At 35.5% G+C, this 25,247-nt stretch overlaps 1 protein-coding gene and 1 long non-coding RNA gene across 2 annotated transcripts in view; one reads left to right on the top strand and one right to left on the bottom strand.

Annotated features, from left to right (window-relative positions):
* LOC123671271 overlaps positions 1 to 22,516 on the bottom strand; it is a 45,576-nt gene extending 23,060 nt beyond the window's left edge. The window contains exons 1-6 of the mRNA XM_045605018.1: positions 22,105 to 22,516; positions 16,595 to 16,770; positions 13,943 to 14,165; positions 10,167 to 10,371; positions 6,526 to 6,762; positions 1,015 to 1,213 (exon numbers count right to left, since the gene is read on the bottom strand). Coding sequence (XP_045460974.1) covers positions 1,015 to 1,213; positions 6,526 to 6,762; positions 10,167 to 10,371; positions 13,943 to 14,165; positions 16,595 to 16,753 — 1,023 coding nt within the window. The 5' untranslated portion in view covers positions 16,754 to 16,770; positions 22,105 to 22,516. The remainder of the gene's footprint in view (positions 1 to 1,014; positions 1,214 to 6,525; positions 6,763 to 10,166; positions 10,372 to 13,942; positions 14,166 to 16,594; positions 16,771 to 22,104) is intronic.
* A 391-nt stretch (positions 22,517 to 22,907) lies between these two features.
* Positions 22,908 to 23,429, top strand: LOC123671270. The gene is made up of 4 exons (XR_006746070.1): positions 22,908 to 22,936; positions 22,993 to 23,109; positions 23,167 to 23,338; positions 23,415 to 23,429. It is a non-coding gene; the product is annotated as an uncharacterized LOC123671270 (long non-coding RNA).
* Positions 23,430 to 25,247: the final 1,818 nt, after the last annotated feature.

The following is a 25,247-nucleotide window of genomic DNA, read 5'->3' as shown; positions in this document are numbered from 1 at the left end:
TCGGTTACTCAGAATACTCTCATGGGATCTCGTTTGAAATCTTTCCCACACTAATTTCAAGTAATGCCTTCTTAGATGAATGGTGTTCAACTCAAAGAGATGCAATAGATCAGAGCCGAAGATACCATACAATGCTCTACACGTCACAATCATGTCTCCACGATGTTTAATGTCAACAAGACACATGATATTCAAGCGATCTTGGTAAGTAAGTCTTTGCACCCCCGTATGGCAACTCTGTGACATGCCGCTGCAGAGACTCGAACATTTGAGCATCTGGTTGAAGCCATGGATGCCAGACAGAACCAACAAACTCCAGGATTTGGCGAATGTATGTCTTGTAAAGTGCAGCAACCGGATGGCTACTTCTAAAACACTTCTAGATCATATAAAGCCGTTGTTCTGCTTTATTACAAACATGATGAATGTATAAAACACGACACTTCATGGAAGAAACCAGTCAAGGCACCACTTTACCAGGAAATCTAGCTCACTCTGCAGAGATCGATAACACTTCGCCTACTGTATACCTTGTATATCATCTGCGTGATAGTGATAGGGGAGCTTTTAATAAAGGTTGTAGATTGGACACATATAAAATGAACAGGAGGGGGCAAAGAACTGATCCCTGTGGTATACCGCTCAGTACTGACTTCAAAGAGGATGACTTGTTACCGACCCTAACAGAAAAGGAACGATCTGATGAGAATGAATCGATGAAATTTAGTAGAGATCCTCGAATACCAAAATCATCCAATTTATGAAGTAGTCTCCTCCTTGGCATTCGATCAAATTATTTTGCAACGCCAAGGTACACTACATCCATTGAAATCCCAGCATCCAATGAATTATTATAAAGAATTTATTATATGAATTATTCCATTTTTATCAATATGAGAGAATTGATACCACTCGATCTCAACCAACCTAGAGGGTTGGTTCTAAGGTTAACCATTAAATTTGACTGTTGTCTTGACTTCATGAATGTTCGTTTCTTATACTACGAAGACTTACCTTCACTTTATCATCAGCGGGAGGTCTAGGAGGTAATGAAGCTGCTCCTCTCATCGCTTCTAGAGCAAGTTGCCTGCGAAGACGTCTTCTTCTTTTGCGTCGTCTTTTTCGTCTTGCTCTTCGTTCTTCTTCGTCAGACACGCATTCTTCATCTATTTTGAGAGATATGTAATCTTCGTCGAAAGAACGTTGAACTCTCCTGTGGAACAAATTGGATAGAATTGACAGTGAACAATACGAAGAACACTTCTTACTTCTACATAAATATTCGTAAAAAATTACGTTTTTATGAAGAGAGCATTTATGTAGTTCTGAAAATTTCTTCCCCAACTCAGTCGTCTATAAAACATTCGGAATTGTCTATCGAATTTGTCGAATTGTCGAATTTGTCGATTTGATCACTTTCATTACTTGAAGTAGTACACGTGCTGCCGCGTGGGAATTTGGTAGCTCTATTGGTAGGAGTTATGCCCATCTTCCAAATATCATCAACAAAACTGGTTTGGGGAATTATTAAGAGCCGTTTGAGAAAATTTAATCAAAAACCGACGAAGGATTCCACAGTTTTCGAGAAAATGAGAGAGGTTTCTATTTAATGTTTTCGACTATGTCGTTTGCAGAATTCTGTAGCGAGTGACTTGAAAAAATGAATTCGCATCCTAAGGACTGTCATATCATTAGAGAAAAGATTTTTGGGGGAATACGAAAAGAACTAGATGAGATTAACCAATATAATTTTCATCACATTTTTTGATCAATTCTATCAATGTTAATACTAGTTTGCCATATCTTGGGACTAATTACTTCCAAATTCATCTAAAACACTTTTGTGTTTTTAGTTAACATCATGTCATCATAGTTGATTATGCTGAAAAAGTATCAACAACAACATGACCTCCTTCATAAACACAACCCCTCCCCACCAAAAAAGATCACCTGCTCCGATGATAATACAGAACTTTCTACTTCCGATGAAGAATCTTGTAATTGAGCTTTAAAAAAAAATGAATTCTAGTGAATAAAGAACATTGAAATATTTCAATTATAATATTATGCCGGTTTTTTTCAAGGTTATTCAATTAAATAAAACAGCTACTTCCGCTGTAGGTATCTTGATTTATTCCTGGATTTCTTCGACGCCGATGAACAATGCGTAAGTGATATATCTAATTTTCACATTCACAAGACACATCGTACGATCAATGAAAGATTACCTATCACAAGACACAAGAGGACGGTAGGGCATGCAAAGCTTCGAAAACCAAATGGGATTGAAAACATTTGGCATTTAACAGTAACTAGTTTCGAATGCAAAATCTTTGGAATTTTCAATATGTTGAAAGTGTAAACAACTTTTACGTAATTCGAACGGAAATATATTGTTGTTTTTTGTCTTTGTGAAATACATTTCACCCCTCTCTCAATTAGGGTGATAGGCAATGCTGCTTATATTGGTTGCCATGTGTAATTTATTGAACAGGCGGCTTAGTGAAGACGGTTTGAAAATTTTTATTGCAGGGAAAGTTGATAAACGCAGCGGAGCGGACTAACCTCATGTTGTGTTTGAGAATCAATTTTTTTAGAGATATGAAAAGGCGGCCACAAACTGAGCTCGATTGTCGCCCCTCGAATAGAGGCGCCTGAAACAGTCGCTTCACTGTTTCACCCCTAACGCCGGCTCTGTATCGATGTTTGCTTCTGATATTATTACTATTTTATTCTTCAATATTTGGGAAATTTATTCAGAGTAACATTTCAGAATGTTAATAAACGCATATCTTTCAGTTTCCATTATTGCTTATCACTGTCACAAATATCACTAATGTTAGTAACCCAACATGTTACCAAAAAGTAGCATAAAATAAATTCTTTACCAAAGATGGCGACCGCTCCATAGCGGAAACTGAATGCGTTCAGCAGAAAATTCATAGAATATTGACAACTGTACCACAACTGTTGAGTCTGCTGAACTCGGCCATTAATGATATGTCAACAAAAGCTATTCACGTCGCGAATTATCTGAAAGTATCGACATCAGAGTTCAATACAATCGCGTAAATATCATTTTCAACTCTAGGGTGTGAAGATAGTGCGCGTCCATAGTTTCGACATGATATCAAACTAACATCTTCACAAGCATTTTTATGGAGTAGTTCAAGAAAGATTGGAAGAACTATAACTCTGAAAGAAAGTGTTTAAAAATAAGATAAGAGGCGTGAGGAATAAAACTCAGTCGTCTATAAAACATAAAAACAACGTGGCTTCAGCTTAATCGCCTGTGAAGTGATATACTTCAAGGGTCGTTTTCCAATATCTAACGTTCCTTACGGTAAAATAGCTCTCTCGCGATCTCCACAATTCCCTCCCTGGTCCTCCATTTAGCGGCGATATCAACCTCAAAGGAGGCAGGCTGTAAGTAGCAGTCATATATTACGGAGCAGTAAATCACTCTCTGGAGGAGACCAGAACGATGATATCGATCCTCCACCTATTTCCAGCGTTTGTTAGCCATTGTTCCAGGAGGAGCAACAAGTGCGTTACCCCCTTCGTTGGGGGAGGAGGATTGAATAGTGAAAGGTCGGAGGGATTTGGAGAATATCGCGAGGATAGATCTAAATTCGGAGATCAGGAGGGCGACGTCTTGGAATTCGACCGAGTTCAGGAATTTGAGTCTGGCTTGAATTGATGATGTTCTATGCTGGATTCAATTGTGTGGATTGCTTTTGAATTGATTTTCAATTCCTCGTGAAATGAGGAGTCGATTAAAACTATGCTTTTCGAGCGCTCGTTCCCCGAACAGATCTCTATATCATTTACTCATTACCATAGAGTAATAAACATAGATGGAAGGAGTGTACGCAATTTTTAAATGTCCCCAACATGGTTAGATTACGTTGTCTGATTGTGATATATTTTCAATTCCACAATTTTACTATATCGTTATGAATATATATCATATTGAATGAAATATATTAATTTGAGCGATTCCCGATTAAATATGTAAATTTTAATAATTGGAATTACGATATTTTTCCTCATTGTCGAATTTATGATAAGCAAAAAATTTATTATTTGATGAAATCCAAGGCTTGGCAACTTTTGCTCTCCTGGTGTCATCGGCTGTTTCACGTCATTTGGCGCGCTTGAAGTTTATTTTCTTAATTTCTGATATGTTTAGGTATTTATTTCAATATCTTTTGAGTTAATATGAAACGTTGGTTCGCTGTGGAACATAAGAAGTGCGTTCTTTGTGGAGAAACTCGCGAATTGAGTGAAATATCGTATCAGTGATATGTTTTCATTTCCGCGCGCTTCATTTCAAATTTGAAAGTTCATGTTGGTGACAAAAATTTTTTCCTGAAAATGACATATACTCCCTCTATCTTAATTTATTATTCTGAGGCCACAACTCATTATGTCAGTTATTTTGGAATTTGGAGCCAGTATGATCCTTTCGTTCCTTCAACGAAAAGGTTCTTACTCCTATACAGTGCTTTTCCTTGGAATGTTATTTGAAATTTGAGCCACGGATTGTTGGAGGGCTTTTAAGAGTCGAGGACTGGAGAAATCGATTGAATAAGAGACGTTCCCATAATTAATAAAGTAAATTCCTGAAATTAATTCAATATACCTTTTGAACAGCTATCGGTTTTTTTCAGAGCTTCGAATTGATAAAGTAGATTTCCTGAATGAAATTCAATATACCTTATGAACAGTTATCGAAAGAAAGCATTAAATTAGCAGAAGCTTCATTTATCGTGTATTTTATTGTGAGAGATATGATTTATTATCATGACATCGTTGTCGATTATTTCATTTATGTGAGTTATTATATTGAAAAAATAGGTTTTTTTTCAGAGCTTTGAATTGACAAAGTAGATTTCCTGAATGAAATTCAATATATCTTTTGAACAGCTATCGAAAAAAAAACATAAAATTAGCAGAAGCTTCTTGTATATTATTGTGAGAGATATGATTTATTATTATGTCATCGTTATCGGTTATTTTATTTATATGAGTTATTTTATTGAAAAAAATGTTTTTTTTTTCAGAGCTTTGAATTAATGAAGATTTCCTGAACAGCTATCGGAATGAAGCATAAAATTAGCAGAAGCTTCATTTATCTTGTATGTTATTGTGAGAGATGTGATTTATTATTATGTCATCCTTGTCGATTATTTTATTCATATGAGTTATTTTATCAAAACGTTTTTTTTTTTCAGAGCTTTGAACTTTTAAATAATAATACAAGAGAGAAATATTGTTGGAATGAATTTTTTATTATTTTAATCTGGTAGATAATTTCATGGCATTTATTTTTTCAATATGATTTCTAGCATATGTACACTGCGGCTACGAGTTACATAGTCCATTCGCTCAGTCCAATTTTTTACAATTTTTTTCAATAAATCTGGACATATGGCGAAAATGATTTCCAGACTATTGGCTCCTAATACTTCTAGAAATGCTGGTAGTCGGCATGAACCAAGGACTCAACATACACTCATTAAAAGTAATTGAGAGGTGTCGCTCAAAAAGAAGGCCAGTTAACAGGATCACTTCTGGAAATGAAGTTGTCACCAAATTGATTTTTCAATGAATTAATGATTAAGCGCACTGTAAGACAGGTTGCGTTGTTTTGGTTGGGTTGTAATAAATATCATGGATATTTAGCAAATTAATTTTTGGAAATAAAATATCAGTTAGCATGGCTCGATATCGCTTACCATTCACCGTAACCGCAGGTGCTTAAATAATTATTATATTATTATTATTATTATAGTATTATAGCGAATAGTCTCTGGAACTAGGATGTCTCGGTTTGGTTGTTTCTATTGGCTAAAATAATCCACGTTCCATTTCATGCCAATTTGGTTACTCTCATTGGCTGCATCTACGCACATCTATCACTTATCTTTATTATGATTCACATAGATGAGTGCGTAGGTACATTCATAAAATGAGCATTTTTACTCGGTTTCAGTTCGTTTTGTAACTGATTATTTCTATTTATATATTATGTATCGATTTAGTCACTTTCATTGCTCGAAATCGTTCACATGCTGCTGCGTGGTAATTTGATCGCTTTTATTAGTGGGAGTTGTCTTCATCTTCCACATCTCATCAATAAAACTATTAGTTATTATGAGTCGTTTAAGAAAATCTAATCAAAAACTGACGAAGGATTCTACAGTTCTCGAGAAAATTAGAGAGGGGCTTTTAATGATTTCGACGATGGTGTTACGCATAATTCTCAAGCATTTTAAATCAAACGAAGATGAATATTTTGCGATAAAAGAATTCAATTTAAAAAGAGTGTGGATGCGGTACGAGATCAAATGAAAATCTGGAGAAGCGTTTTTATGGAATAGTTGAAGTAAGATTGGAAGAACTATAGTACCCATTATCCCATTGTGATTCTTTCAAAATTCTGCCGAACTCTATAGTTACCTACCTATTGTTAAATAACAACACACAAATAACTGCGAAGAGAGCATAGTCAGAACTTACATTTCTCCTCTTTCGCAACAACAAGTTCTGGTCACCGAGTGGTTCCTCTGTTGAAGATGGCAGGTCCTACACTTGCATATTTCCACATCGCAACACCTATAAGAATCTCTCGAATCTTTGGAATCCTGCCTGAGGAATCTCGTTGTTGATTCTCTAGAATCTCTCGAGTCTTGCCTTATGAATATTCGAGAGGTCGATTCCCTGGAATCTTTCGAGTCCTGCCTGTTGAAGCCGTACCTAAAAATATAATTCAAAAGATCACCCCGAGGTCTAATGAAAGCCCGACTTGGAAGTTTAAATATTCAGTGCAATTATTTCGCATAGTGCAACTGCGGTAATAATTCTGAAACGAAGCGAGCAACCCTTGGGGCATTTTTCATTAAATATAAGCCATTCATTTCATATTAATCTGGATAAACAGTGCAGCGTATTATCAAGCATATAGAGACATATAAATTGTTGGAGCTGACCTTGTGCACGACTACACAAAATGAATTTATGATATCACACGGAGTACGCTTGGAAAGGATTGAATTCGTAACAGAATGGAAGGATAAACTACTCGTAACAAGAATTTATAACCGATTAGGGAATTCCTATTCGAATCTGCGGGAATTAATGAAAATATCTTCATTTCGGATTGGTTCCCTTCAGACCTGATTGAAATTCATTCTGTATATAAAATAACAATGAATTTCAATTTCTGGTATATTTTTCAAACAAAAATTATATTTCAACAATTACTGGATGGAATATTAGTTGTAGTAAAAAAATCTATTATTTCTCCAATAGATGGCTTGAATTGTCTGTATCTTCGTGTCCGAACGGATTCCACTGGACAGCGTTAGAAAGATGAGATTTCGTACTACAAAAACTTTTCTGACAGTTTTGTGATTAGTTGAATCATTTCAGTTTGAGCTCGGCGTCAAAGATGGATACAAACAAAGAGAAAATACGATATATTTTACAGTTTTTCTTCGATAAGGGCGAATATACAAGCCAGACGGCTGAAAATATAAATAGTGTTTATGGTCCTGATACTCTAAGAGTACGCGCAATTTTGGTTTTGTCGATTCCGTTGCGCTAATTTCGATGTCAAAGATGCACCACACACTAGAAGACCAATTGTCGAAAATGTCGACAAAATCATGGACATTGTCGATTCCGACGTCATTGTAAGATTACAAATAAACTGTTTCGATCCATTTGTATAAGGCTGGTCTCCAGAAGAAGCTCGGTGTATGGGTAAAACACGAGTTTTAAAAAAAAATAATTATCCATCTATAACTATATTGTCTGCATTTTTTAGTATTGATGTTATGTGTATTTTGATATAGCCCTGTGCAATATTTCATCTTGGTTTGTTTTCCTTTTGGTTGCTCTTGAGCTGTGTTTGTTTACGATCTGTTCTTTCGAATTTTATATCTACTTGGGTGTGTGCTTCTGATTTACTTGATGTGTTTTTTTAATTCTAGAGCCCTGATGGTGAAAAAATGAAATTTTCGAAACGTCGGCCAACACATAAAGTGGTTTTCTTTATTTGATGTTCCCTATTCCCATAAAAATTTAACTCTAAAACACGAGTTGACGCAGAAAAACCTAATGGATCGAATTTCCATTCACGAATCGCTGCTGAATCGCAACAAAATTGACCCATTTTTGAAACGGTTGGTGACTGATGATGGAAACTTACGACAACGTCAAGCGAAAACGGTCGGAGTCGAAACGCAGTGACCCGGCAGAAACGGTCACCAAACTAAGATTGACGACCAGAAATGTTTTGTTTTGCTGTGTATTTGGTTGTATTTCAGGGAATCATTTACTATGAGCTGCTCACTTACGGCACAATTGTTAACTCGGAACTGTACTGTCAACAATTGGACCGTCTGAAGGAAGCAATAGCTCAGAAGAGGCCAGCTTTGGAAAATAGGAGAGGAATAGTGTTCCATCAGGACAACACAGAACGCTTGGCCACACACATCGATAGTGATTCACCAGAAGCTCTGGGAGCTTGATTGGGAGATTCTTATGCATCAACGTTATAGTCCTAAGTGCTTTTTAGTTCTTTGTCGTTCGGTTTGGTATTCTATCTCTGAGACTAACTCCAATCATTGACCTTTCCAGGTCATAAAAGTAATAATAGTACAAAAGAATTACCTTTTGTGACTTCTCCCTCCAAATATTTAGACTACTATGTCTTAATAATAATATACAGGGTGGCCATTTGAAAACGAAACAGACGAGATTACAGACGAAATAAAGTTTTTCGATAGAAATGCTCGGACAGGTCGATTTCTGTTTTGAGGGGGACAACTTAAGATGTAGGTTGCGGACGCATAGCGCTTCAACCCTTGCTGCTACAACCCCCACCCCCAATTTTTGAATAGGGAAGATGGGGTGAGTGATACCTCAATTCAAAGGTATTTTTATACTGATTTCAGCACAGTAATTGTTTTTTCATTTTATGCATTAGTTCTCGAAATATTTATGCGTTAGTTAGTTAGGAAGGAAGCCACAGTCATGGTTGTTTTGAAGCTCAAAATGTCGATTTTTCACAAAACACTACAAGTGCCATGAAAACACTACTTCATTTTCAAATACTTAGTTAAGAATATTTCGAGAACTAATGCATAAAATGAAAAAACAATTACTGTGCTGAAATCAGTATAAAAATACCTTTCAAATGTGGTATCACTCACCCCATCTTCCCTATTCAAAATTTGGGGGTGAGCGTTGTTGTAGCAAGGGTTGAAGCGCTATGCGTCCGTAACCTACATCTTAAGTTGTCCCCCTCGAAACAGAAATCGACCTGTCCGAGCATTTCTATCGAAAAACTTTATTTCGTCTGTAATCTCGTCTGTTTCGTTTTCAAATGGCCACCCTGTATTTGTTGAAACCTCACAGTGCAATTATTATTTATCTATATTTCTTCATGAATTAGTATTATTTCATTCAATAATTTGAGTTTCATAATATTCTTTTGAATACTTCAAATCTGTATCTACTACGTCTTTCGAAGGCATATAGACAATCATAACACAGTGGCTATCAGTTTCACCGAGAAATCAGCAAAATATTCTTTACTGTTCACGTTTTCTAGATTTTTCTCGAAAAGTGCTGAAATAGTTTCACTGAAGCTCATTCTTTAGAATCTTAAATATAAGACAATTCGCTACTTTCAAATTCTACAATATTCTGCATTCCCCATTCTCTCAAAAGCAATTAAATCCGCCCCAGCATTGACCAAAATTGTTGCAGATGAGCGACAAAAATAATGTTCTGTGTATTCATGTGCTAGGCAAATCAGAAAAATTTGCAAAAATTTGTCGAACTGATGCATTCTCATTTGAATATTTAACGAAAAAGCGAAATGAAATATATTTCTGAAAAGTAGTGTATAACTTTTGTAAGTTGGTTTTTTAGTTTTGTTATAGAGTAGGCGGATCAAAAGCTTAGATCTTAATCTTTAATATCATTCAAATTTTGTTGTACCTTGAGAACGACTAACCTTGGTAAAATACTAACTAACATTCTCCCAAATGAAGGACATTCGACTGTATTTTCTACACTTCTTTGAACTTCTAGATCTCTACATAAACTTCCAACTATAAGTTTAATTTATAATTCCTGCATTGACTCACCTATAGGAATCTCTAGAATCCTGACGACAGAAAGAAGGATGTGACTCTCGGGATTCCTGTCTACTGAAGGATGGAAGGCTGCGGTCATCTGTCTCACGTGAGCTCTGTCTGCTCATCACAGGAGGACTCTTAAGGCTTGATTTATGGGGACGAATTAAACGGTGACTGTCAATTGAAGAAATTGATATTTCTTGACTATGTGGTCCTGGAAATTGAAAAAAAACATCAGTGCTGAAGTATAAAAGAATTTCATACTATGGTTTATTATTTAAAAAAGCTTTATAGATTATCTCCAATCCTCGAAACATCGACCTATGGAATGAAAAAATAGTCTGTTAAGATTCGAGCCTTCAACCTTCCAGTTAAGAATGTAACCCATTAGCGACTCGATCATTGTGACGTTTAAGTAAAATGCGTTCAAAATTCTCATACAGAAAAGGATTTATCCAAAAAAGCACCTAAACTATGATATTAGGGCTAGAACTGTATGGTGAAAAATATAATATTGAGTACAATCGATTCTATGCTCACATTGAATTCTGTGATTCTAGGTAGCCAATTCGTGGATTTATGAATTTTTCAAAATTTTATATTTTTCAAAATAGATCTTGTTCTTGAGTTATAAATATCAATGCGATATAAATAGATTTTTCACCAAATTCAATGATGAAAATTCTTATAATTTCTGAAAAGAACTCTGGCCATTGCCGACAAACGAACAAATTTTTCGTTTGATTTCTGTATTTTTATATTTGGTACTAACGAAAAAAAATGTATGGCTCTGGAGGTGTGATCTGTGCGCCAGACCCGGGACTTTTTGAAAGTCGTTGTATTATCCGTAAATCTACCAAATGGCGAAGGCGCCAATAACAAAATGTTAGGTACCTAAATAAGTGTATGGTGTATGTATCTCTACCATAATGGATGACTTTCAAATGAGGAATGTACTCATTTCCATTAGTAGTTCGATCTTTATATTGAAATTGAAAACCAAAAATTATTGTTTCATTATTTTGCTTCTGTGGATTGCTAAAGAGTAGCTATCTATTCAATTGAAATCAATTTATATTAACCTCAACTATTTGCAGTGCGCTAACCAACCTGTCATGTTCATGTAATTGTTGAATCATTATTTCACTATCTATCAATTCAATAATTAATTAATCGATTTCATAATTACGATTCGATATACATTTCGATATTCATCGCTTGCGTATTTTGGGAGTATACTATGCCATTATCTCCTGTCGAATATTCTCATTACATAAATGTGTAAAATGTGTTTCATAATATACCCGTATGCCAAAGTTTTTAGTTCATTTACAACATATAAAGAAAACAAGCGTGAATCATTTAAAGGCATTCTTTGAGTCTTCAAATTGGCACAGATGTATTTTATTCTTATTTTGAGTATTCATTCGATATTCAGTTTATTTTCAGTAATATATTTTATCAGTCCACCTCAGTTGCTAATATTGGATGCAATATTAGGAGTTCTGAGTGAGTTAGTTTTTGCGCATATTACGCCCTTTTTCCTTTCTTCTCCTTCAATCTTCAAATCAGGAGAATTTCGCTCGATATTATACCAAAAAGTAAACCAAATTTTGTAACTTTCATCTGTTTTTCCAGAGGCGCTAGGTTTTTCCACTCCTGGAACCTAGATAGATGGGGAATTTTGGATGATCATACTATTTTTTTTTGTTTCAGTCTTGAACTATGAATTAACCTTCTCCCTTAATGACCAAACACAAAATTTGCCAAAAGTAATTGATAAAGCACTCAAAAATCTTATTTTCGATTTTCTATAGAAGAACGTATATATAAGTATGTATAACATTATTGAAGCATAGCAACCATTTCCAGAAAAGCTTCCTCATGGTCAAATATTCACGCAAAGTAGTTAATGTAAGGTATAGTCGAAAGAAATCCATTATTTCGACATAAAAAATAAGGCTTTAATTATCATAGTTAGATTCATCTGATTAAGGTCATATATGCATCGTTCTGTTCGACAACTTGTTGCCATTTTGAAGATAATATCCCTATTGGCAAAAAATTGATACAGTCAATTTTCACAAGCTTCTGTTGAAGCGAATTTATCACCAGCAAAATTTTTCTTCATAGACATGAACAGATAGTAATCACTCGTTGACAGGTCCGGACTATAGGATGAATATATAAGAACCTCGCAACCACGCTCCCGGAGCTTTTGGCGAGTTACTATCAATATGTTTAGCCTTGCGTTGTCCAGATGGAACACAATTCCTCTTCTATTGGCCAAAGCTGGCTGCTTCTGGACAATTGCTTCCTTCAGAAGGTCCAAATGTCGACAGTACAGTTCCGATTTAATAGTTGTGCCGTGAGGGGCAGCTCATACTAGATAATTCCTTGCAAATCCCACCAAACACACAGCAAAACCTTCCTGTCAATCCTAGCTTGATCACCGTTTTTGCCATCTCAACCACGATCGTTTTCGCTTGACGTTTTCCTTAGTGATCTATTTTTCATCACCAGTCTTCAATCGCTTCAAAAATGGGTCCATTTTGTTGCGATCTAGAAGCGATTCGCAGATAGAAATTCGGTCCATGAGGTTTTTCTGCGTGAACGCATGTGGTATCAATACATCGAGATTCTTATCGAGCCTTATAGAAGCGGTTCCAAACGATTTTTTGTGCAATCTTTAGCTTTTGGGCAATCGAAACAGTTCTTACATGACGATCGGACTCGGCAATGTCCATGATTTTATCGACATTTTCGGCAATTGGCCTTCCAGTGCGTGATGCATCTTTGACTTCGAAATTACCGGAAGGGAATCAACAAAACCCAAATTGCGCATGATGAAATAGAGCCTAAATAACATTCTTTGCCCTCACAGTATTTTTTCCCATCAAAAAAACGTGTTTTATCAATACACCAAACTCTTTCAAATCCATTTTCTAGGCAACAACGAATGTAGCATCACTTAACCCTCAGTATCACGATCCAGACTCAACATATACAGACAGAAACATATATTCATAAATTTTGACACGTATCTTTTGAAGTTTAGTAAACGGAAAAAAATGTGGTATGGCTTTGACGGTGCCGTCTATACATCAGAGTTCATCATTAGCATAACCGTTGCATACCCAACACAAATTTTGTACCGATTATATTTCTCATTTCATAATCAAAAGATCGTTGAATAAAGAAAAACAACCCATCTACCAATCTTAATGGTTACAGAATGGCGGAGGATCCGGGTAGCATTTTCCCCGCAATTTTAGGGGTGGCGCAAATTTTGAAGCAATGTTTTATATCCAGAAAGACAAAATACCATATTTTCAAAATCAATAAACTCACAATTCACTCCTTCTGGCATCAAAGGGGTATAAATGTCCCGCTTGGCATTATAAACGTTCCAAATTCAATTTACGATAACTCAAAACCATTTCGTGAAATTTTTTGATGTTTTCTGGAACGAATGCCAAATTCGGGCGACCAAAGAGTTCAGTATGTTCGCTGGTTTTTCCACCATGTTTAAAATCAGCATACTACTTTCAAACTTTATCATTGAATAAATAAAAACTACCCATCTATCTTAATCTTAATGATTGCAAAATGGCGAAGGATCCGGGTAGTATTTTCCAATACCATAGGGGTGGCAAAAATTTTGGATTTTAATTTCCAGAAAGACAAAATACCGTTTGTTCAAAATCAATAAACCTACAATACACCCCTTCTGGCATCAAAGGGGTATAAATGTCCCGCTAAGCGTTATAAACGTTCCCACTTACCGCAGTTGCTGGAGTGAGTATCACAAGAATCGGTAGGTTGCATCTGCTGCCATCTGCGGATTGATATTCCACTTGCAACTGGCATCGGCCTGGGTGGTCGTTTCTTTGTTTCCGAATCGACATCGTTCCCACCCTTCCCCGATGAGGTTGTTGAGGTGGAAGTGATTCTCAAACGATGTACTATGCTCTTCGGACTGGAGCCGACACTGGACTGCTTCCGTTCCTGCAAATTTCCTTGTTCAGAACGGAAATCCATCGCAAGTTTTCAATGATGGGAGAATTAGAGGCTGTAGGAAACTTGGCTACTGCTTTGGAATTTTCGATTAGAGTTTATCGGCACAAAGGAGAATTAAGGAAATTCTGGTCTTGTAACGAAGTTTTAACAGGTAGGTAGTTAGATGAGGTATTAGGATATAAAAACTTCGTTCTATACTCAATTGGAAAGTGAAGAAATTGTTGGACAAAAACTGAAAATTATCAGGGGACGAAACTGAGTCGTATAATTTGTATGAATGTTACTGTATAAAAGCTCTTGTGCGCTGGTTCATTCATGCACCTATTGACTTAGACTTTAGTGGGATTACCACCACGTAGCTTTCCGTGTATCAGTCAAACATTTAGTACATTTCCCCTCTGGTGCTCCTGCGATAACCAAACTGTACGATGTACGAAGTTGTACATTCACTTTATCTCTTTAGGTATCATATAAGTAGAGAGCACCACTGTACGGCGGTCGATTTTTTTTTTTTGACAAAATTGTAGTTTTTCTTTGTTTGTAATGTTTTTTTAAAGAAAATTTCAAAACTATATCAGTGCTTTCTACATCACACATATAATCAATTCTTTTGCGATAAACGAAAAGTTAACGATTTTTTTCATTCGCAAATCAAAAATTATGTCATTTCACAATGTAGATTATTGTTTTTGTTTTATTTCACATAATTAAATTATGTGAAAACCCCATAAAAATCGGAGGTTCAAAGAAGAAAATTCTATAATTTCGTTTTGAACTTAGTAGTGGTAGTACTACCTCTTAGAATAGTCGTATATTATATATCATATCATATCATATATTATAATAATAATAATAATAATATATATTTATCCTTTAGACCATTATTACATCATATACACAATATCAATTATATGAAATGAGATTTATGATTATATGATTTTTGTCGGTTATTTTTATCTAGATGAAGAGCTTTGATAATAAGAAACTCTCTAACACTAGTTTACTTTTGGCTGGGATCCTGTCACGAGTTTAAGTTTTATTAGAGGCCATAAATATCAAACAGGTAGTCCCTTTCAGTAGAATGATATCCAGGAATAATTCCTTCGAAATTCTCGGGTAGTGCTGTCTAGCAGAATTGAAGTTTTTGGCGCAAAGTATTGTATTGTCTAAGGGCGGACATTATAAATTTTTTTTTTGTCGGTTGTACAACCATCGGTTATGCCCGAATTTTTTTCGGTTGGCTACACTGCTCGTGCACTTTTTCTTAGATTTCCTAGTCCGAACACAAAAAAAAAGAAAATAACTAATAATTCTATATGCCTCAATGTCTATGATCTCATATTTATTCATTGACGCTCGGTTGAACTCAACCGACGGTCAACCATCTTTTATACTACCGACACTTAGCCGCGACATTGGAGATCTCAACCTACCCTGAAAATTTTAAATTTCTAGTTCGGGAGTTATGGAGGTTATAGGTGGAAGGTCATCTTTGAATTCAACCCGAATTTGTTATCAGTGATTCCAACCTTATCTTTAAGACAATTCCGGGTCAATTTTCGAGACCGAGCACGATTTATTAGGTGAACCAGCGCTCTAAAACATCCTCTGCTAAACAAACATGCCTTATACTACAGTGACTTAATACGAACATAATGTCGACAATACGTTCAAATTTAGCCTAAAAATGGCGAATGGGGCGGGGCTTAACCATAGAACTAGTATACTACAGAATACGATTGACTGAACTGCACTGACACTTCGTCCAAAATTACAATTATCAGGCCTGTTAGATTTGTATATACCGGGTGGTTCAAAAGTCTAGAAACGGTGAATTTATTTCGCGCACAGGGGGAAAATCGGAATTCTGTTACTGGAGTCTAGTAATTTCACCAGAGGAATCGATGGACCCATCAGAAATTGTGCCCAAAAGGGCATGTAAAATTTCGCGCTGAATCCGAATCTGCAAAAAAAAGATGGGTTTGCATTTGAAATTTCAGAGTTGGGCCTCATATCTCGTATATAGCTTTTTGGGTCCAAAACCTGATGGGCTCATTCGATTCCATGGAACGAAATTACTAAAGATCCCAGCATCGGAATTCCGATTTTCCACCTGGGCGCTAAATAAATTCACCGTATCAAGACTTTTGAACCACCCGGTAGAACAAATTTATTCAATACATACTATTGATTCAATAAAATTTGCCTTACATTTCGAATAAATCCCAAAAATCAGGTAAACGGAGGATACAAACAAAAAGCCGCCATATTTAGGCTCAAAAAACGGCAGCCAATCAAATACGAGATCACTCGTATCTCCATTGTGGTTTATTAAGTCACTCTACCTTAAACCATACTAAATTTACGAGTATTGTGCTTTAAAGAATGTAAATATTTGTGTTTCGTAAACAACTTACATGTTTGATCGCTTCCACCTTGTTCTCCAGTAGGGTTGCCAGAACTGCTTCCAAGTTGGTGACGTCGAAGCGAGGGGATAGCACAGGTGCGACAGGGGCTGCCCCCTCCCCCTGCTTGAGATCGTCATCAGTGGAAACGGCTTTGTCTGTCACTTGCATCACCTCCTGGTCACCGCCTGAAAATATTCCAGGGATGAATATTTTGTTTCAGATGAAGGCCCTGAAGATGCTAATTAAGAATGGAGATTGTTGGAACACCTACTCAGCTTACGAGCACTTCAGATTTGAAGAGTCTAGAAGGGGGTGAGTATTTTTTATTTTAGTATTTTGGGTCTCTAGTTCTTCATTTTATCAGCGAGCGGAGGGACAATATTGTTGCCGATCTGTCAAAACAAATTTTGATATTTTCTCCAGAAAATGAATTATCATTCATCAAATTCTTATTGTGGAAAACTATAAGCATAACAGATGAAAATTATATCGAATTAGTGGCTTAAGAGGGATTACCACCACGTGGTTTTTCGCGTATCAACCAAACTTTAGTACCCATTCATTTCCGCTCTAGCGATCCTGGGATGACCAAACTTTGTAGGGTGTACGAAGTTGTACATTCACTTCATCTTCTTTCTTTTTTCGAATCAAATAGGTTGAGAGCAGCACGAAGACGAAGACAAATTCCCGAAATTTAGTTTCACCTCTTTTGTAATGATTTTTGGTAGGTTTTTCTTCTCGAATATTTTGAAAATATTTCAGTGCTTTGTAGAAAGTATATATCACCAATTTTCATGAGAAAAATTAACAGTTACCAATTTTTTTTTCGCAAATTGAAATTATTCACTTTTTTCCATGTAGATTTTTGTTTCAAGAAATTATGTGAAAACCCAATAAAAATCGGTGATTTGTAAGAAGAAATATCTTAAGAAGAATAGTAAGGAATATAAGGACTTCACATAGCGGAGATAATCCGAGATGTGAAAGTATTACAAGTACAAGTTGGAGATCTTTGCATAACAGTGTACAAAAATCAATTGCTAGACCGAAGTGGTCTCCTGTAAAATCAGCTCAATTTTTGATATGTAATGTCCAAGTCATTCCAAACAAAAAGTTCAGTAGGCAAAAGTTTTTCTATAGGCTATAGTTTTGACGCTAGAGGCCCCTGAAAGCTCTCATTTGTTCTCAATTGTTGAACAATACGAAACATTGTCGTGGATAATCATCACTATTCTGAGTAATCAAAATGTGAACAGTCATTAATATGACACCCTATCAAAAGCGTTTTTCTTTGGGGTTGTTACATTTGGTCAATTATACAGTGTGTCGAAGCTACAATTAATGAAGTTCAATTATTCGAAAATGGTTACAAATCGCCTTAGCGATATAAAATCAAGAAATGTTTATGAATCCTATTTTACACCTTATTCTACATCAAACTCGAAAAAATTATTCAAGGACGTTTTATAGATAGATTTGTAATATAATATATCCTCTTTTATCATTCCGAGAAATTATGATGGTCGAAAAATATTTTTCAGTTCAGAATATTTTGAATAGGGGTTCACAGCTGGATATACAAGCTACTTGACTTGATATTCAAGTTACTTGACTTGAGCTTGACTCGAAATCAACTCAAGTTCAAGTCAAGTAATAGTTTTTCAATGTCAAGTCAAGAATCTATTCAATAAGTACTTGACTTAATATAGAAAAACTACTACTTGACTTGAATTCGAGTTGATCTCAAGTCCAGCTCAAGTCAAGTAGCTTTAATATCAAGTCAAGTAGCTTGAATATCAAGTCAAACCGTGAATCCCTAATTTCGAATATAACTTTCGCTTTCTTTTGAAACGAACACTCGGTATATTTTTCTGAATGTGATGTAGAATGAGGTGTAGAATAGACAAATATTTTCTGATTGTAGATCGCTTAGGCGATTTGTAACCAATTTCGAATAATTGAACTTAAAAAATTGTAACTGATGTAACTGATGACTGTTTACATCTTGATTACTCAGAATAGTGATGATTATCTAGGATAACATTTTATATCGTTCAACATTTGGAATGACTTAGACTAGAATATATCAAGCCAATTTGACATGAGGCCAATTGTAGGTCCAGGAAAAACCTCTGGACATCCGGCGGATGGATTTTTTTCATTCGATTTCAGGATTTTATAAATTTCAATTTCAATTCATTTTTTCATCGAAAGATTTCAAAGATTTATTTCAGAGAAAATTTCTTAGGACAATAAAAAACCTAATTTACAACGTTTTTCAATTCAGGTGTTTCCTATCAAATTAATTTATCGCTTCGATAATCAAGAAAAATAGAATTTTCCGTGAATCAACTAATGTTTGTTCTCAACATTGAACAGACATTTCACTGTGTACACACACGATGTACATCTGAATATGTTATTGTTTTCCTCCATTTTGCTCCGAATTTTTACAACGTCCCGAACTAATACGAATTAATCAAGCTTTATGTGACAGTTTAACGACCTTTTCATTCCACACCACGCTTGAAATATATCCAGCTGTCCCAACAGTCAAAAATGATTCAATTGGGAAAACAGAGCGGAAAAGAAAACATCAAATAAATGTGGCATGGAGCGGAGCATAACAGGTTTTCATTTATTTTCCAATTTCCGACACTTCAAATGGATCCAGTGAAATAGATGGGCTTACAAAAAAGAATTGCATATCCAAATTTTTTGGAAAGTATTTGATGAATTCGATGCGCATGTACATTTATTTCGAATAAATCAATAGTTTTTCAATTACAGGCAGTTCCATTCTGATAATTTTCAATTTATCAATACATTTTAATTATAATACGACTCTGTAACACACTAGGAACTCACTCAGCCTGAGTGAGCTGACCTAGATTAAAATTTCACATCATTCAGCATACAATAATTGAGGAAAAAATATACAATTATAAAGAATGAATAATGGTTGTACATTATTCTGTACAATCTAAAACACTGATACTTTTGCCAGAGTTAAAAAAAATCATCGAAATAATTTCAACGTACAAATTTCTTGGTAATGATTTCGAAAATATATTTTGGAGAATAAATAATTTGGATCAATACATTTAGGATCAAAATCTCTGGCTTAAGTCGGGCTACATCAAAGTCCCTGGCATAATGTGTTATAAGGTTATAAGTTTTAAAATCGACATTTCTTTTCTATTTGCATCAACAGACTCATAATTTTCAAATTTGAAGAATGTTGGATTTGTTTCAACAATATAACACAAAAACAACCAAACTTATGATCTTCAGAAATAATTTGATGGACGTTAAATCAACTGCCGACTATACGAAGTGAGTTTTGAGCATTGAATTCTTGCAAAATTTTTGTGATATGGTCGATATTATGGTGGTATTCACATTGTTGTCATATCTTCCTTTTTTCCAGAATATTAATGAACTCTTTTATAATATTTCAAATAGATTATCCTGCATATTTTTCGTCTTTTGGAATCCTTGAGAAATATTGAATAGTTTTCATGAAATGTTCTCCAAACCTCAACCATAATTTTGAAGTTATAACTGCATTTATATTATTCTCACTGAAGTTGAAATAATACATATATAATTAAATAACATCGTTTAATTTGAGTAAACTTCAATTGTTTCATACTGTTGGAGGTAATCCACATTTGAGTAATAAAAAATCAGTTCATTCAATCAAAGCCATCTAAATAAATGTATCATTTAACTTTGACGAAGATAATGTTCATGCAGCTTTAACTTCGAAATTATGGCATTTAGTTATGAGGAGCATCACATGAAAACTAGTTAGTATTTTTCAAGAATTTCAAGAATATACAGAATGATACATATGAAGTAACATGATTTTTCATCATTATTCCGAAAAAAGTAAAGATCTGACAACAATATATTCAATTCTCACTCTGTAGACTAGAGCGGAAATGTTTCGCATTCGAAAATTAATATAATATTGATTCGGAATTCTGGTATTTCGACATTGAAAATGAATGAAACACGAAAAATTTTGAAACAAAATATCTAGGGACTTGAAATTTTAACACTCTCTTCGGAGTTATACTCATATGAAATTTGTTGTGAGCCGAAAATGAAAATGAAAATTAAATTTTCGTGAGAGTCTTTCAACAAGAAGATAAAACTAGCACTCAAAAATAAATCTGGTAACATAGGAATTTCCTTAATGGGTTGAATATAAGTGGAAAATAATAACATAATCCTGTGAAATTGAATGAACAGAACAACGCTGCAAATTCTGCAAGCGGAAAATGTTCAATCTTGTGGAAACTGCGTGAGAACAACAATTTTCATCAAGAGTAATCATCACTAATTGCTTCGTTAGAACGATGTAGGTACGTTATATTCAGTTGTAGCTCTCCCTTTATCAGTGGGAAATTGTTGAGAAAATTACAATAGTCTGATTGACCTGCATATATGTATAATCTCGCAAGTGCATATTTAATTACGTTGTTTTAGTTTTTAAACTGAACACGATGATGAAACAACGAGAACAAAATTATTACTACGTTTTGGGTATTGGTATAGATATAAACAGTGGCGTTTAATGACAGTATAAGATGGTGAGGCCCATCAGAAAAAAAATAATTATTCATCATGCTCCCTAAAAGGTAACCCTTGCATACAGAGGTGCATCGTAATATATATATCAGACTTTTAAGTATTTAGCATAAAGTAATAAACATAGATTCAATACAACATACATTCATAACGATATAGTAAAATTGTGAATTTGAAAATATATCACAATCCTACAACGTAATCTAACCATGTTGAGGAAATGTACAAATTGCGTATACTCCCTCTATATATATGAATGTATGTTGTATTGAATGAAATATATTTATTTGAGTGATTCCTGATTAAATATGCAAAAGTTATTTAGAACCCGATGGTTTTCCTAATTGTCGAATTTATAATGAGCAGAATATTTATTATTTTCTGTATCTACCTGCTGAAATCCAAGGTTTTGCAACTTTTGCTCTCCTAGTGTCATCGGTTTTTTCACGTCGTTTGGCGCGCTTGAAGTTTATTTTCTGAATTTCTGATATATTAAGGTATTTATTTCAATATATTTCGAGTTGATATGAAACGTTGATTCACTATGGACATAAAAAGTGCGTTTTTGTGGAGAAACTCGCGAATTGAGTGAAATATCGTATCACTGATATGTTTCCATTGTCAAATTTGATAGTTTATGTTAATTTTGAATGAAACTTGAGTCAGTTTTTTCACTATATAGGTCATTCAACCCATAGGTGATGGCATACGATGATTTCAGAGGTATACGAACAACCTACACAAAAACGAACCCTTAAAATGTCTCATTAATAAACACAATTACGATTATAATCAACCAAATTCAAACTACCTTCCCCCAAAATCTTCCAAAAAAAAATCAACACAAGAGAAAACACTTATAACTACACCCACCAATCAAAAAACCGACGCAAAAAAAACCGAAACCATAAAAAAATTACCATCTTAATTTCCTCTCCAGTCACGTCTCTAATCAAACCTCGGCGGAGCAATGGACGTCTTAAGACCCTCCTCGACAGCCTCTTCAATCTCACTCAAACGTAAGAGATCATAATTCACCCCCTTGCTCAAGAAACTTCGCGTTCCGGCGATCTGGCCGCCCCGATCGTCCCGAGATCGAAGCAGGTCGTGGGAGTACTGGAGAGGAGAGACAGGAGACGATCGTAAATCTCGCATCCAGCCGGGATGGGGCAGGTTTGGAGGGTGGCCGCTTTCGATCCTGGGTGGCGCTGGCGGCCTAGGTCGGTATCAGATCTTGTTTGGCTTTGGGCCGTGTTTACGTTTCGGACTCGACCGGTGAGGAGGGTTTGTGAGGTTTTGGAGGGTGGATATGAGAAACGAGGGGTTTTCGGTATAAAAACATTGGTGATTTACATAAGGGTTGCTCGTAGAGTATCTGTCTCGAGTTGTTCGAAAAAAACACTGGAAATTATCATTTCCCCTTTATCGTTTCCCCGTTCCTTAAAGAATACCTCAAAACATTGAAAAACTGCTATAGAAAGAAATATCTGGAAGTGTTCATTTCTGCATGGGACGATCTACATCTCAAACTGTATGCCTATACCAAATTTGGGTTTAGAATTGCAGAATCAAACCAACAGACCAACCAAAAACTAAAACCTTATTACTATCAAGAATTCATTTCATTTTCAAATCAGTTATGGCGAAAAAGGACCTATAAGTACCTACTCATTTTCACAGAGGAAAGTATACTGCTCCACAAGAGTTAGGGATATCGTATTCCAAATTAGATAAATTACTGAAATAATAAAGGTAATATTATGCCGATTCTCATTATCAGAATTGAAAAATCTATTTCTCTTGTTTAGGTGAATATTCTGAAAAAACCTACAGAATGGCTGCTGTAGAGCAACCCTGTTATACTCTCATAAACGTTCCTATAGATTCAGAGCCCTACAGTGAATTACAGCTAAAACATGATTTAGGTATGCTGTCTTTTGTGTTGCCCTAATTAACGATCTCTACAAATCTCATTATTTCAGAAAAAGGAGATGTGAAAGTTAAAATTGAAGCTCTAAAGAAAACGATTCACATGATTTTGGCTGGGGAACGTTTACCTCCAAAATTACTATTAATATTCTGGGAAATCGTCCCATAAACAACTCCTGATGGAAAACTTTTACAAGAAATGATTCTTGTTTGTGACGCATACCGGTAAGATTTTTGATTTTCAATCGAAACTCCTATATTCACTCATCCTTCAATATATCTCACATTATTTCCTATTTAGAAAAGATCTGCAGCATCCAAATGAGTTCCTGCGTGGATCAACCTTACGTTTTTTATGTAAACTCAAAGAACCAGAACTCTTAGACCTTTGATGCCATCAATCAGATCCTGCTTAGAACATAGGCATCATATGTACGTAGAAATGAAGTTCTAGCCATTTTCACAATTTAACTAAACTTTGAAGCCTTGATCCCTGATGGACCAGAACTCATATCAAATTATTTGGATGGTGAGCAAAATATGTCGTGTAAGAGAAATGCATTTTTGATGCTTCTTCATGCTGAGGGTGGATATGAGAAACGAGGGGTTTTCGGCATAAAAACATCGGTGATTTACATTAAGGTTGCTTGTAGAGTATCTATCTCGAGTTGTTCGAAAAAAACACTGGAAATTTTCATTTCCTTCTTCTCCTTCCTTAAAGAATACCTCAAAACATTGAAAATCTGCTACACAGTGAAATATCTGAAAGTGTTCATTTCTGCATGGGACGTTCTACAGCTCAAACTCTATGCCTATACCAAATTTCGGTTTAGAATTGCAGAATCAAACCAACAGACCAAACAAAAACTAAAACCTTATTACTATCAAGAATTCATTTTACTTTCAAATCAGTTATGGCAAAAAAGGACCTATAAGTACTCATTTTCACAGAGGAAAGTATACTGCTCCACAAGAGTTAGGGATATCGTATTCAATCGTTTTGAAAAGTATGTAATCTTCGAGAAAATCGCTGTAAAATTATTTAAATTTCAATAACAACTTCCGATCCAATTAATTCGTTAATCTGGTCGCCTTTTTTCTAAAGTTTGGTTCTTTGCATATGCTTCATGAATGTTCTTATTTTGAAATAGAGTCAGTTTATCAACGACTTCGATTTGAAACCAGTTTTCTGAAAATGCCAAGACGTAAATTAACAAACGCTGAGGCTAATAGGGCTATCGGAATGCTACAGGATGGCCTAACTCAGGTTGTTGTAGCGGAAAGGCTTCAAGTCAGCCAAAGTGTGATATCTCGACTTTGGAATAGATTCAGGGAGACAGGTTCCGTGTTGGAAAGAACAAGGCTTGGTGGGCGACGAAAAACAACACCTGCTCAGGATCATTTCATCGCCGTTTCGGCGAGAAACAACCCTACATCTATGTGTAGAATGCTACGGAATGCTCTTCAAATTGCAGATGGGGTCCAAGTTTCCATCGAAACCATCAGACGACGTATGAGAGAGGTGAATCTAGGTTCTAGACGTCCATTAAGAGGATTTCCATTAACACGTGACCATAAGCGTCAAAGACTGGAATAGGCAAATCAACATATCAATTTGAACGATTATTGGCGTAGTGTCCTTTTCACTGATGAATCCAGATATGGACGATTTTCAGATTTTCGAAGAATAAAGGTATATGGACAATCCCACGCATACCCCGTAATCGTCGCTATGTCACGAAGTCCATCCATTCCGAGGGGGTAGTCTCATGGTATGGGCCGGGATATGTTTCAACGGGCAAACTGATCTACACATTTTTCCTGGGAATATGACCGCCTCACACTATAAGGAAGCATGTCATTGACAATGTTGTGCCAAATTTTCACGCTGCTATTGGTGAAACTTTTCAATTTCTAGACGATAACGCCAGACCGCACCGTGCAGCCATAGTTGAGAATGCGTGCGAGGAGCTTGATGGTATTCCACATTTACCAATACCTCCGCACTCACCAGATTTGAATTGCATAGAACATGCATGGCATATGCTCCAAAGAAGATTAGATCAACCTACCCCAGAATCCTTAAATGATCTGAGAGAGCTTCTGTCCCGTTTATGGAACCAAATTCCTCAAG

The sequence above is a fragment of the Harmonia axyridis genome, chromosome 1, assembly GCF_914767665.1.
Source record: "Harmonia axyridis chromosome 1, icHarAxyr1.1, whole genome shotgun sequence".
Classification (NCBI taxonomy): domain Eukaryota; kingdom Metazoa; phylum Arthropoda; class Insecta; order Coleoptera; family Coccinellidae; genus Harmonia; species Harmonia axyridis.
The sequence above is the reverse complement of the archived record's forward strand: the minus strand, read 5'-3'. Positions and strand labels throughout refer to the sequence as shown.